Source organism: Metopolophium dirhodum, chromosome 4 (genome assembly GCF_019925205.1).
Source record: "Metopolophium dirhodum isolate CAU chromosome 4, ASM1992520v1, whole genome shotgun sequence".
Classification (NCBI taxonomy): domain Eukaryota; kingdom Metazoa; phylum Arthropoda; class Insecta; order Hemiptera; family Aphididae; genus Metopolophium; species Metopolophium dirhodum.
Genome location: NC_083563.1, coordinates 3713603 through 3729509, shown reverse-complemented (window position 1 = coordinate 3729509; position 15907 = coordinate 3713603). Strand labels below are relative to the sequence as shown.

The 15907-nt window shown below is 28.6% G+C and overlaps 1 protein-coding gene across 2 annotated transcripts in view; it reads right to left on the bottom strand.

Annotated features, from left to right (window-relative positions):
• LOC132942497 (lachesin) overlaps positions 1-15907 on the bottom strand; it is a 130701-nt gene that overhangs the window by 17782 nt on the left and 97012 nt on the right. For both annotated transcript variants that reach the window (XM_061010932.1, XM_061010933.1), the window contains exons 3-5: positions 10231-10438; positions 7741-7902; positions 3224-3355 (exon numbers count right to left, since the gene is read on the bottom strand). In XM_061010932.1, the coding sequence (XP_060866915.1) occupies positions 3224-3355; positions 7741-7902; positions 10231-10438 (502 nt within the window). The remainder of the gene's footprint in view (positions 1-3223; positions 3356-7740; positions 7903-10230; positions 10439-15907) is intronic.

The following is a 15907-nucleotide window of genomic DNA, read 5'->3' as shown; positions in this document are numbered from 1 at the left end:
TCCAAACATTGCCCCCCCCCCCCAGAAAAATTTCTGCGTACACCTATGACAATTGGGCCCCGTAGATCCAACCCGGAGAGGTGCTCAAACATGGGTTTTGACTTTTTAAGATTTACAGTGGAAATTTATATTTTTATTTGGTATAATATAAACAGTTGCTATTGGTTACAGGCTACAGCTTACAGATATTATAGGACATTTTTTTAGATTCTGAGCGGAGCTCCTCCTCAGCTAGTGGTTTTACAATGGTGTTTATTTTTTTATTTATTTTTTTTTTATATCCTGTATACAAAATTTCTCCTGGAAGGAGTGCTTTGATTTCAACATATTATAGTACCTTATATTTTAGCAAATTGGATCAAGATGGTACTTTAGAGAGGTAATTTTTCGATTTTCTCAATAGTTATTTAATGCCACGGAAAAAACTACTGACCAATTACGAAAAACCGCTTAAAATGGGATTTTAATATCTAACGATTTTGTTATCACCGTAGCAACGAATTAAAAATTATAATATTATAATATTCAACTGAAAAGCTATAATAAAATAAAAATAAAAATTTAAAAAATCCAGACTTACAAACCGTTTCCGCTCAGAATCGTTTTTCTTATACAATGATATTATATCATTGAATTCAAGTTTAATAAGATCCATAATACATTGACCCAATTGTAACCTACTGTACAGCAGAGCGACATCCACTTACCCGCTTTTTAAAAAAAAATATTTTTTATGGTTTCCACCGGATTGATGGTATTATGAATAATAAACTACCTATAGATTTGTTCTTTGTACCAATTATTATGTTAATAACATACAATTTACTATACCTATGTTTTTTTTATGATGCAAAAAGTATAAACCCATACCTGTAGTTATTTTATAAAAAAAAAATTATTTAGTAATTTGTAAACATGTTGATGTATTCATATGTATATATTATATGGTCTGGGTTAAGTCATATAGGTATATTAGGTACATTATAATATTATGAGCACGAAATACTTAATATTTTTTAATATTTTTTAAATGTCATTTTAAAAATATATTAGGAGCCTTGTATTAAATTTTCAAGTTTTTTTACCCAACAAATAAAATTATATTGATATTCATAGAAAAAAAACTAATACAATTGGTGGCTGAAAAGGCCCGTGAACAGTTCAAAATAAATCAAAATATTTTGAAAATTTTATCGTGTATAGAAAATGCTAATATAAACCAACAGTGAAAAGGTCATATATATACGGTAAATTATTTTAAAGTTACACCAAAACCAAAATCGATTTAGTCAAAAACTGATTTTGCGTAAAAATTCTCATTTTTCCTTAATTTTTATATTTTTTTTCCCGGCGCTTTGGAATTTTAAATTTTGACTATGCACCAAAAAAATTCACTTTCCCATCAAACAAGATACGGTTGAACCAAACGGTGGGGACAGACACACAAAAAAAAATTAAAAAAAACATTTATTTAAAATCAATACATTCATTGCTTCGCTCAGAATCTAAAATACTCTGATGATTTCAAGAAATTAAACAATTTTCGTTGATAAAGTAAAACTAAAAGCGACAATAATCTTCGATAAATATATATGGTGAAATGTCTACAGTTTTCAGAAATAATTGTTTTTAATGTTATTAATTATTTCATATTTGTCATAATTATGTATTCAATGAGAGAGATAGAAATGCCCTCTGAACAATAATCCTCCAAATTGTTGTCCTTATTATTAGTATAACGAACAATATGAATTTATTTACACAATAAATAAAATACTTATATTTCTGTTTTATTTTCATAGAGGGTGATGAGAGAATTCTTTGGACTATCTATTTATGATTTCTAAATAAAAAATATAAAATCTAAATTGTTTCATCATTACTCATTAGGAAGGCTGGGCAAGTTAACGATTTTTTTTAACTCGTTAAGTTAAGTTATTATAAAATAATAAAGTTAAGTTAAGTTAAAAGTCACTAGTATTTTTTTTCGTTAACTCGTTAAGTTAAGATTTAACTTTGAAAAAAAAGTAACTTAACTTGGTGTAAAGTTAAAATTTGCTAATTTGCAAATAAAAAATTCCAGACACATAATTCGGTTTATCAGATAGTTTTTCTTTACGCTCAAGAAAGTTACTGGGGAAATTAAAAATTATACATCAAATCAAAAACTTGCATTATTCTTCGGACAAAAATTAACTTAGTTTAGAAACTTTTGAAATAAAATACTAAATTAACTTGAAGTTAACACGTTAATCTTGAAAAAAAGTAACTTATTAAGTTAAAAGTTAATTTGAAAAAAAGTAACGAGTTAATTAACTTAATTAAAATTAACTTAGCGTTTTAACTTAATTTTAATTTTTAACTCGTTAATGCCCAGCCTTGCTCATTAGTACCTCTCAGGTAAATATTACAAGTTTTAGTTTCATGATTATTTTAGTGTTGCTAATCGGAGATACATTGTGAATATAATATTAATTTCTTTACTAAGTTCTTTATCGAACTCCATTGTTTATCCTATTCTTATTTTAAGTTATAACTCTATACATACTAGATACACTCCTCTTTTCTTTATTCTATTTTCCTCGTTTAACTACTTATGTATTAAAACTCTCTCCTCTATCGTTTATGCGTCTTACTACTGAAGATCTGAACTTAAATTCTAGAAAAAAATCTTTATACTATTAATCAACTGGGGTTATTATTATTATTATTATTATTATTTATTTTAAGTCAGATATTTTTGTAAATGTTGAATGAACCTTATGCTTTGGGTATCGGACTGTATTGTTACATGGTAAATTGAAATAAAATTATGCATACAATATTGAAAACAAAATGAACTAAAATATGTAAAAAAAACCTTTGCGTAGGTGACAAACTCCCGGGTTCATCATTCACGTGGACAGTGTCGTATCAGAAAAAATCTAAATCCTGTAAAGGTACATCTTACAACAACAAAAATAAAAGAAAGATTTAAAACACGATATCGACTGTACAGTAAGTTTATTACAGCAGACGACACGCATTATCATATCAATAGCGTGTGGCATTGTTCGCAGAGTTTCTTGGGTTCTATTGTACAGCAATACACACGAGTAACATGATAATAATATATAATTTATTATATTATATGTACATAACAATTTAGGTGGTGTTGTGTAACGTTTACTGTACGTTTTAATTAAAACTATTATATTGTTAAGCGATATCGTTCTATACTTACATTCGACGTCGAGTATAATGCGCTTGCTAACTGACGGAGGCACACCGTTGCTAGCGATACAGAGATATGCGCCCATATCCGCTCTGTTGACTCTTGTCAAGTTTAACGTGTCGCCGAACAGCTTCTCCACAGCTGCAAACACACGTATGACAAACAAACGGATGAAAAAAATTAATACAATTTTGAACGATACTGTTAGGAGTTGTACGTATCGGTATATATCGACTTGAAATTAATAATACTATGCTATAACGACGATTGTTGTTTTAATTATGTTTTTGTATATACGGTAAACAACTTTATTAAACAAAATCTTGTTTAGTGGACTGCTCACCACGTGAACAGCCAATTAGACACAGGTATTTGTGAAATATTTTGATTTATAGTGCTAAGATACACTGACAAACGTGGAAGTATAGAAATTCGTATGTAACTTGGTTCAACTTTAAAATCGGTAAAACTCTAGACATCTACTTAAAGCTTTGCAGTTGTCCTACCAAAACAATCCCAATTGCTTTGTTTATTTAAATTCAAATCTTGACTTATTCAAATGTAATGATCAATAATGTATTAAAATAATGAATACATATATAACAATGTATAAACATCTTAGAGTTACAGATGTAATAAAATATTACTTTAAAAAAATTAAATGACGTTGATAATTTAGCTATTTTATGTAGGGTAGGTAATATATTATGTTAATTGTTTGCAATAAAAAAAAAGATAAAAATGAACTCCGAAATGAACACTTAATATTAGATTTTCATATTTTTTTTACATCTTTTACATCTATTAATATTTATTAAATAAAATCAATGAACCGTTCATAAGCAAATGTAGTTGTAATGTTCTATATTTTTTATAAAAATATGAACTCAGAATAACAAAAAATATTAAAATATTGAATAAAATAGGTGAATCAATTAGACGCTAGCAGAATACATTAAGCATTTTCAATGTTCACTGGCCAGTCTACTGATTGTGCATAATGAAACATATTATACAATGTGCATAACAATTTGAATTTCATCGTTGAAATTTAAAATGTATCAAGGACACGATGCCCGATGACTTATGAATCACTTTTATCACTTAGGAGTAGGCCTCTTGCATGCCCCTAGCATGCATAATCGTTAATCGATGACCACCCGGAAAAAATTCATTTTTAAAAGTAACGTCATTTGATTATTCAAAGGGTTAAATAATTAGAACGCGGTCCTTCGACTCTTAGTCTTCTTTGTTAGTACCCAACAAACAAAGACCTAATGACAATATGACTGTAACACAACCTGTACACAGTGGCGTAAACATGATTTCTGAAAGGGAGGGGATTAAAAAAAAGAAAACAACATAGCTAAATGGGAGATGAAAATTGAAAAATCTCCCACCTTTTCAAAACCTTTTACTTAGGTAGTAAAATATTTAAAAATAAGAAGCGGTAAATATAATTTGAGTTGATTGAAAATTCACATCAAACACAATATGGAAGATTATATAGGTACTTTAGGTATATCCACGTTGGTTTGACCGTGATTAATTAAAATATAATGGATAATATCTAACTTATAATAATGTTGGGAGCAAATATGCACAATATATTATTATATTATAATTTATATTGTACTTGCCGGCAATCGAGAGAAATATTATTTTTATTAAAAAATATTCAAATAAATAAAATGGATTTGCATTTCAATCAAAAATAGTATGATTAATGATTATCTATAAGTTTTAATATTATTATTACTTATTTTTAAATTTAGTGTTTTTTCATAAATACTGTGACAACGAAGTGATTTTTTATTGTTTGAATTAAATAATATTTTGTTAAGTAAAACGTTTCTACAAAACATTCAAAGTATTTCAAATTATAAAAAGAATGTTAAACACTAACAGCGATTCGTCTATCAAATATTACGAAAACAATTTTAATTATTTGGACCGTTATAAACCACAAGAAAATCATAAATTTGGCCGTGGACATATTATTCATCAATATATGAGTGGTGTAGGCGTTATCACAGAAAGGTATATTTCCAACGACCATTTATTGTTTTTCAAATCAGGAAATCCCTCAGATCATTCTACGTCTAATTACGATGTAAAATCACTTGAACATTTAATCGAAGAAGACGAAGAAGAGGAAATAGAAGAAAATATCATTACAACTATGCCGGTAAATTGCCCATGTTATGAAAAAGCATGCGAAGAAGAATTAAAAAAAAGTAGATCGTTTAAAAATATTTTTTCGTCGATTTTTCTAACTTTTAAATCAGAAATAATTAAATTATTGAGGATAGATTTATTACAGTAAATAATTGAAAATTGCCAATAAAAACATAATATATTATCATAGTGAAGCTATTTTACTATTTTCAGATTCCAAATAAATAATCAGTTAGATACTTAAAAAAAAAAATGAAATATATAAATAAACATAATATTAATTAAATGTTAAACGTAAGACTTACATATTGTGCTTAATTCTCAAAAAATAATCAATAGACGCTCACTATAAAGTTTAATTTTATTATATATTACATAAAAAAATTAACCATTTACACAAAGTAAAGCACCATTATCAAGCTTAAGAATAAAACAATTATATAAAATAAAATGCAAGCGTACCTAAATAAAAATTATAAAATTTGAATTTCCATAAAAATCAAATAATAATAGTATATATGAATCATGTTTGTTCCACATTCGACCTACACGTAATAAGCACGTAGGTAAGGGCGCAAAATCCAAAATCAAGAATTAATATTTTATATTGAAGAAAAATCAAATGGAACGAGTCCAAGATCTAAGAAATACAACTGAAATCGAAAATCATCATAAAAAAAACTGACCTAAAGATCCATCGTACTTTCAAAAATCTTTTTAGTAAAAATAAACTATATTTACAGTAATAAGTGTATACAGTAATACTCGTTTAAGACGCTCTTCAAGGGACAAGCTCAAAAGAGTGTCTTATGCGGGAAAGCGTCTTATGTGGGAAAGCGTCTTATGCGGGAGCTGAGCGCCTTAAGCGGGAGTGTCTTAAGCGAGTTTCACTGTATTATATTTTAGATAAAGTTAATATATTAATATTGTAGTTCATATAAAATAAAATATATTACTTATCTACTTCTGAAAACAAATAAACATATTCTAAACTTGTTATAATACAGTAAGACCTAAAGAATAAGAGCCATTATTGGTATTAATATTCAGGTGGTTCTATGTGAATATATGTATTTATTTTTAATGAAAGAAAAATTTGATTAGTAGTCTTGTCGCAAAGACCAACTAAACTAAAAAAAGAAATAATCATTTAGTATTATTAACTCTTTGTAATATTATAAAATGTAGGGAAATAATTCCACAACATCAAACTTTACCTATACCATAAAAATTGGTCGAGAAAATGCAAATACATTTTTCGATTATGTATCATGAATTTACGCATAGGTAGTCTGCGAAAACTACCTATAAAACCGTTCTATTAACATTTAAAATTGTCTACTCGCAGAAAGACTCCATACAATAGAACCGTATTCTAGGACCAACCTAGCTCAACTACGCTGTACTGTTGGTCAATATTTTCATCTGTAAGACCTTTGTGTTGGTATTTTGAGAAAATAATAATTTTTCTTTTAAAAACAAACGTTAGGTGGGGATAAATACATTTATATAAAATCGAGCATTAAAAGTGTGCACGAATACTTAACGTAACATACAGATTTATATTTTTATTGGATTTCAATCAAAGTAAATTAAAAACAATTATTCTAAATATGCTCAAAGTATGTCGTGCCTTAAATAAATCCAAATAATAGCTCTGCGGCATTTTTTTTCTTTACCTACCTACACAAATAAGTTATTCCATACTACCGACTTATCGATTTATCAATGGTCAAGTGGAAAAAACAACTCGAGTATCATAGATATTTTGTTTTAATTAAAAATATAATATATGCTCATTTTTATGACATGAAGTGGGTATAAAATATGAGTTTTGTTTAATCGGAATTATACATTGGGATATGTATAATACATGAAAATTCTCAGATGTTTAAGTTGCAAAGCACTTAATTACTAGGAAACTATAAATAACAGGAACTCAAGACAAAATTTTTTTTTTGTAAAAAATATGTTTGTTCAATTTTAAATAATTTAAATAAAACCAATTTAATGTAGTAAATAATAAAAATTTATTCACACGGTAAATCGTGAGTACAATGGTCAAAATATGTACTTGAGCTAGCTTTTATTTTCTCAGAGGTCCTACACTAGTCGGTTAATTTCTTGCTGATACTAACGGAAATAACATTACAAAAACAACCCACGTTTTTATGTAAAGTTTCATCAACATAATAATATACTTTTTTAAGTTTTTTCGAATAGAATAAAAATATATTTAAGGCGACTTAATTTGATTTCTCACACATTTTTCAATATCTCACACTGATTTCGTTTGTTGGTTTTTTTTTTACTATTATTATGAATCACAAACAGTGAATGAAAAATACCTTTTTTTTTTCGATCCGTCGCTATATTAATACCGTCTTCTCTTTTCCAACTAATTTTTGGTGTCGGTGATCCTTCTGCTTTGCACGTGAGGGATAGATTTTGATTTTCCCGGATGGATACTGAAGATGTAGAACTTTCTTCATCAATGATATTTGGTGGTACTGACACATAAAAATTTTGTTAATATTTTACCAACGGAATAAAATGTAAAAATCAAATAACTGTTGGCTCAATATCACATAATCATTTACAAACTATACAATTTTTCAATCTCTAATTATCTAGGATATATAAATGTATAATATTATAGTATATAAATATTTTAAAATCACGCATTAATTTTTTAATGCTACAAAGGTCCGTTTATATTATCAAGTTTTGGGTTGTTTTTATTATAAACTTCAACGCTATAGGCTAAACATTTCAGAAAGGACTAATACACGAAATTTCAATATAATATTTAACTGTTATGAAATTTATTAGTTATAAGTTATTATTTACTATACATAATATAGTGATTCACCAAACATACTCACACTCATTTTTTCCCTCTTCGATTATTATTTTCAAATTCTGGTTTTTAGAATTTTTATTCACCTATATTTAAGGATCATATTTTCAAATAATTTAATATACTATTTAAAGAGAATTATGTGGTGATACAAACTTCTTTTTTTCAAATGCAAATCACGCTTTTCCCCTTAAATTGTTAAGTAGATGATTTTTTTTTAAAAATGTTGATAGATCTAAATCAAAATTTTATCGAGTACTATTGAGCTATTTAACTTTGTTAGAAAATAGGTCCATTATGATAGACAATTCCAAAGAAATAAAGGCTATAGTTAAACGAACTTTTTAGTAATATATATATTGATCTTCTCAAACATTATTATTTGTAAAAATTGTCAAAGTACGATTTTAAGTACTAAATTAAAGTGTATTACATAAATTGTTTAGTATTGTAAAACCAAGGATGGAAAACAAAAAACAAAAAACGAGTACAATTAATAAAATAAAAACAAAAGACAGCTGTAAAATGATAACGAAAAATCACAAAAACAGAAAAAATATAATAACGAAATCAAAAACGAAAACAAAAAAAAATTATAGTATTATACCACGAAAAAAAATATTTCTGTTATCGAAAAATTGATAATTCTGATAACTAATAATTGTTGACAGTAAATTTTATTTTTATCAGTGTTTATCTTTATTTTGTACTTACTATTTATTATTTTTGTTTCAACTTTCAATGCGCAAGAGCAATTTTTTTATTTTTATTCTTAGATGTCATTTATATTTTTATTTTGTATACAATATTGTATGTTCGGGATTGTTTTTATTATTTATAGTTGTTTACTCTATAAACTGAAATAGTGTTCCACTTAACGTCTATAGTCTTTAGTCATTACCAATGCACTTTTAAAATTTAAAAATCTTTTAACTTAAATTTTGAATTTTCTAATTTTCATATAAGTACATTAAAATTTTGTTTTAAAATTTAAATATTAAGAATAATTAATTCTAACTTTTAAGTGAGTTCCTGTATTGTGCGTTACTATCATAACTTATAAATTATAAGAATATATAATATTAAAAAAAAAAACAAATTTACTAAAAACTTTATTTGGAAACAATATAGAAAGATATCGTATATCAAAAACGTAATTTGGAAACAATTTAAAAAAATAGTTTTTAAAAACGTACCCAATAATTAAAAACGTTTTCCATCCCTGTGTAAAACAATTGATGGAGAATTATTAACATATTATTTTTTAATAATTCAGAAACTTACTCGTTTGGATTTTGATTCAGATTTAAAAATAATAAAATCATCTGCAGCGAAACAATTATTGACAGAAAAAAAGTTTGGTTCTCATTTGAAAAAAATAAGTTTACAACGCCACAGTACACTTATTGAATAATATATAAATATAGTTATTTGAAAAAATGGTCCATGAATATACTTTTAAAAATTCCAAAAATTAAATTATGAACAAATAAATTATTAATGGAAAAAATGGGGTCGAACATACATTGCGAAACACATTATATACATCACCAATAATACAATTAATACATCTCACAAGGATTTTATTATGTCTACATTTAATAAACATTATAAATTATATAAATTATAATTATTAATATCATAATTTAACAAACATTATAAAAAGTATGTTTTTTCACTACGGTAAATGTATTATATTACCAAGTAAATGAGACATAATTTAGAAAAAAATCCTCGATATCAAATTGGTGGGACTATTTCATGAAAAAGTGACAATTTCGTGAAATATTTTCACATTTCCTGAAGTGTGAGAAATATGTTGAATTGAATTTTCTGGAAGAGATATTTTTCACATAGCGGTTACTAATTCTAATTCCATTAAAACTGTATAATGGTATGTAATTTGGGAATAGTACTAACGCGAGCAGTGATATAATGTTTCCTAGACGGTACACGGCACAGCCAAAAACGTACTCACCAACCACCTGTAAGTATCCAACTTGACTGATCATGGGGTTTGTGTTCACTTGACACATATAATAGCCTCTGTCTTCAGGCTGCGCGCCTTTGACATGCAACAGCCACGTTTTTTGACTATCGTGCGTAATCCCAAATCGTGGTATTCGGGCTATCACGTGACGATGAATAGTCAATATCATTTGCCGATCGATGTGGATCCACGCCACCTATAATGCACGTTTGAAACAAAATAAATTTACCATCAATGATCATCGAGCAACATATAATAATATAACGTATACAAAATACATCCAATGCATAGCTTAGGTACCCAAATTCAGTGTCGCGGTAGTAATTAAGTGTCTCGTAAAACATGTCAGTTGAAAAAAAAAATAGAATTTTTTTGCGGGGCTACCTACAACCGCTGGTTTGATTTTGGTCATCATAGTACAGATAGATTTTTATATTTGTACGCGTTTACGTCTTGTTGGTGGACTATGTGCACGCGGTCGTGATTCGACGACGTCAAACCGTTGGTGACAAATACACGGATAACGACGAAACACGCATATTTTGATTTCGTAGATTTCTGATAAATATTTTAGGTACCTACGTTTACCTACCTATTAATAATATGGTTTCCACCCGACGGTTAGTCCGGATACGGATAGGATTTCAATATTGTTGAAAACAGTTAACGGGATGAGACGGTGCAATATCTCGCGGACGTTTAGCCGGGCGTGAGGCGTCTCCTGCTATAATATAATATAATAGCGGAAAACCTTGGTCATAACGCCATTAATAACGAAGGAAAGATGTCCACGGAAAGCTGCATGTTCCTACAATTTCCGTTAAATGTTACCGTCAAGGACGGAACTTTAACCATTATTGCCAGATGTCTCCCCTACGGTCTACGACAACAGAGATGTATATACATAATATATTATAATATAATATATATAATAATAAATGCCGTTTCCGTTTCTCATTTTCTCTCCCACACACTCTATCATCTTCTCGGAGAGTCAATTTGTGGCCAGGTTTAATGAACTTTAGCGCTTACAAACACCGGATACGTGTAAGGCATTAATTTTCTTTTTACCCCGATCGGTAAACCAAAAATTACCGCTTTATGACTTAACATAATTTGTTATCAAAATATTATATTCCATAATTAATACTCCGGATTATTTAATAAATTAGTCGATAAAATGTAAGTGTATTGAAGTCCTGCTTGGTCGGGCTACACCTGCAAGCTCTTCAAAACAAAAATGGACCGACTGTAAGAGAAATATGTAAATTTATAACTATTGTATATTATATCAGTGGTTTGCAAATTTTTTTAAATGACGTACCGTGATTACCAAACATTTTACTTTTTGATGATGATTTAATTATTAACGCTCAAATAAAATAGTTTAAGTAAAATAAATATTTCACGGTTTCTCAGTAATTATAGCCACGGCCCCCAGTTTGAGAAGCACTGGACTAGAAAAGTAGAAAATTTTGAGACAATCGGAAACGTCAATATTGCTTGTTTTGATAATTTTGAAAATTCAGATTTAGTGGAAATCTGAAACTTTGATATGACGATAGCTCAATTTGTTCTTCGTTGATTCATAAAATCAAAATTCTTAGATGGTTTTCTTTCGGATGCTAATATTTTGAAACAAATAGCACATTTAGGAAGATGTATACATTTTTTATCTGGAGTGAAAGTGAATCAAAACTTGATGTAAATCTTGGTATTTTCGGTATTATTATTTTTTATATCAATATTTTTTGATTTTCAAATACGTCGAAGTTTCTGATAGCACGTGATCTTTAGTTTCAATAACACTATCATCACTAACATAACACTTACTGAATATTTTTTTTAGTAAATTTATCTATCAAATATACAGATACGGTAGGTATATAAATATATACTATTTACTATATATTAATAATATGTTTAAATATGTTTAAGCATTTTTATAATAATACTAGCGTAAATTCTAAGATTTTAAATAGTTAACGAAACGAGACGAAACGTCAGTGATTCTGATTTATAATCCCGATATGCTAATCGTATACAAGTACCGAATAAAAGCTAATTATGCACAAATATGGACTACAATAGAATGGTGTATTCACGGTTCTATTAATTAGAATAGCAATAATCAATGGACCGCGGGTTTTTTGTAATATTCGAAAATATGGCTATGTTTCAACAAAGTATAAATCTAATAAATTAATATACCTACCTAACCATAATTTATTGCTAGATTTTTTCGACCGCATATTAAAATTGTGTGACTCCCAGGTTGAGCATCACCGATGTATAGAGTAAAAAATTAAATACTGAATTGAGAAAAACATTTTGTTTTTATGTATGTAGAGTGTGTTCTATGAAAATATAGAAATAATATGGATGATATGTATTATCAAAAGAATAAACAAAATATTCGTTCCATACATATAATATTTACCTATGATGTATTATTATATTCACTAAAAATTCATAAATATTATTTGTGAAATATTAAATTGATACATCAGTGGGTTATCTCTATTTACATTTAATATCTATCAAATACACTATGAAGACAATTAGCAATTGCTTATAAAAATTAAATCGATTTTATGCTACTATATTAACTATTACTACTTAATTTGATGCATATTGTGTAAATTAAAGCTTAAATATTAAAACAAACATCATTTTAGAATATATTTTATAAATTATATTTTTGTAGTTCGTTAAAAATCATATTGCATTCAAATTGCTATACGCCAAGAACTATTAGGTTATGAGTCTCGGGATATTACTTTTGAGAAAGTCGGCCTAACCTGATTCAATCATTCGGATAGTTCAATTTTTATAACGTCCATATTTTAAAGAAACACATAATAATAATAATATACTCTTAGAATATGTCACCGAAAACATATGGGTCAAGTCTGCGGAGCGTAAATTTCTCCTCTGCACATTGTGACCGATTACTGTACGCATTGTTGCAGTTCAATTGAAATTCTACCCGGCGGTTTAATAACCTAGGGGGGCATGAGGCATATAAGGGTAAATAATAATGATGAAAAAAAAAAAATCACCAGCCAATACATTGGAAGGTTTTTTCGAAAACTCCTCGTAACGCAAAAATAAAATGGAAGGAAAAGAAAAAGGAACGAAAGTGTCTCGGGATGCGACTGGGGTAATTTGAAAAGGTTAATAGTGGGGATGGTAGGGGATATGGATTGAGGGAAAATACCAACAGAAACATGTGTGAAGAATAAAATATATGTACGAAAAATACCGTCTAAGCCATATTTAATAGAGTGCGACGGAGTGGGCGGAAGCCGATCCGCAGAGACAGATTGACAGATGCATGTCGATTCAGTATAGGTATAACGACAATATTATTTTCGCGTGTATAATCATTATTTATATAAGCTACCGCAAATCCGCGGTTATGCGTGCGTGTTGGAAAAATAAGAAAAATATGAAAATATAAATGGGAGGAGGATGATACCACTGTTATTATTACCTAATACCTAGCCGCATATACACAGTATGATATATAAGTATTAAATGCATAATATACAGCGACACGAAAAATGAGGCTCCCGGTCGCTTTGGCCGAAGGTTTATTTTAAATTGGGTTTTTGTTACTTTTTTTTTTTTTTTTATCATTATAGATTAGGAAGGCTATAATAATATGATATATAGGAAAATGTCAAAACACCCGATTTTGGGATTCACCACGGCGCATAATACCGTGAGAGACGTGGGTGGAAAGTGCCTTGTCGAAATTTAAGATCGCCTGTAAACGAATACGACCTGTCGGTTTATTTGTCGCACCAATACTGCGAAAAAATATCATCAGATCGTCGGTGAACGCCGTCAAACGACGTATGCTCGGACAAAAGTTCATTTGAATATGGTTAGACCTCACAAATCCTCACGGGTTCTCTGTATTCATACATAATAATATGCAAGCTGGGGCTTGACAATCGTAACGCATTTCACCAAATATACCTATTATTTGTTACGACATTATAGAACGACATGCCGTGGTTGGTTCAAATATTTAGAAAAATCGACATTTTGTGCATAGAAAATGTTTTATATATTTATCTATTGTCAAATTATTTTATGTTATTCTGTTGCATCTTGAAAATCTTTTGGTCTAGAGTGTCCCAATCGAGCACCTCGTGAAGAATATTCGAGTGACCTCTGAAATTCGAAATAAACGTGTGCTTGTCGATCATATGAATAAATTCTAATATCAAAGCTCCCGGACATTCTTATCGGCACCGTCTACTTTAAATACATTCATGTCGGGTTGCACAAAATATTTAATGAATCAATAGTGAGCTAATGGTCCCTTAAACAAGATATTTTAGTGGTCAACGATTGGTCCATTACATTTTTAGTGAACCGTTAAATTTAATAAATTGTGTATGCAACCCAGCATTAATATTGTATTATTGTACTATTTAATACATTTTTGTATTTTTAGACGAATAACGAATGAACTCATTAATAAACTCACCACTATCGAGAATGAAGTTGATAACTCAAATTACCATTATTGACTGTCTGTGAGTAATAACTAGTAATTCAAACGTGAAGGTGTATAATATTTAAAAAGAAGTATGACTCCAAGTTTAAACGTGCCTAAACAGGTTTCAAAATTTATGATATGAACACTGAAATACGCTGTATTACAATTTACAATATTATATTATACAGTCTATAATGTGTGACTATGTCTTGATACATGAGCTATCGCTAAAAGAGCTTATACCCAAATCAAAACATCCAAATAGATAAGTACAATCTACATTAACCGAATCGAAATTTGCATTTGTGTAATAATGAACTTTCAAACTAGTGCTCACTACACACAGACACCATGTTATCAGAATTTCACGATGTCATTGTTTTCGCCTTTTACCATATCACAATGTATCTACAAAGGGTCAAAGTTTAGATTGAGAGATAAGTAGATAACCGAAGGATGATGAGGGGGTCATGGAAACGGTGGTCTAACAAATCTCTCATGCCAAACAAATGAGACTGTTCAATAAAAGTTAATTGGAAAATTCTAAGTCGGAGTTTAGATAATATTTGGAGCTATACGTTTGCATGTACGGATATAGCATTAGTGATACAGTTGTAATACCACGAGATTTATTCAGAAATAACGAGAATGAGAAAATTCTTTATACAAATTCAAAATGTAGTACTTTCGTTAGGTACAAAAGTCGGTAGCAGAAAACCATTATATTATTGTACTTTGTTTATTAACTATTCCACGCGTGAAAGAGTATGTCAATACGAAATTCAATTATTAGTTATTACAATCAATTAATATTGTATCATAAATAAATAGTTGAAAAATGAATGAACAACTTTACTGCAGTTGATTGAAAATATAACAATCCAGTAAATTCAAACTGCTAATCAAAATAATGCAAAATGGGTACAACATTATAAAAGTTGCACGCGTCATAGTTGAGTGAATTCATTAAGTATCCATATATGACTATGTTAATGGACCACCCGGAAATGCTCTAAATCTCCATCCTCTACACATTAATACTACGAACAAGTACATTACGATAAAATTAAAAACTAGAAGCTCTAGCTTAACTCACAAATTTATCTCAGTATTATCAATTATATATAAACATGGAATTATGTAGATTTT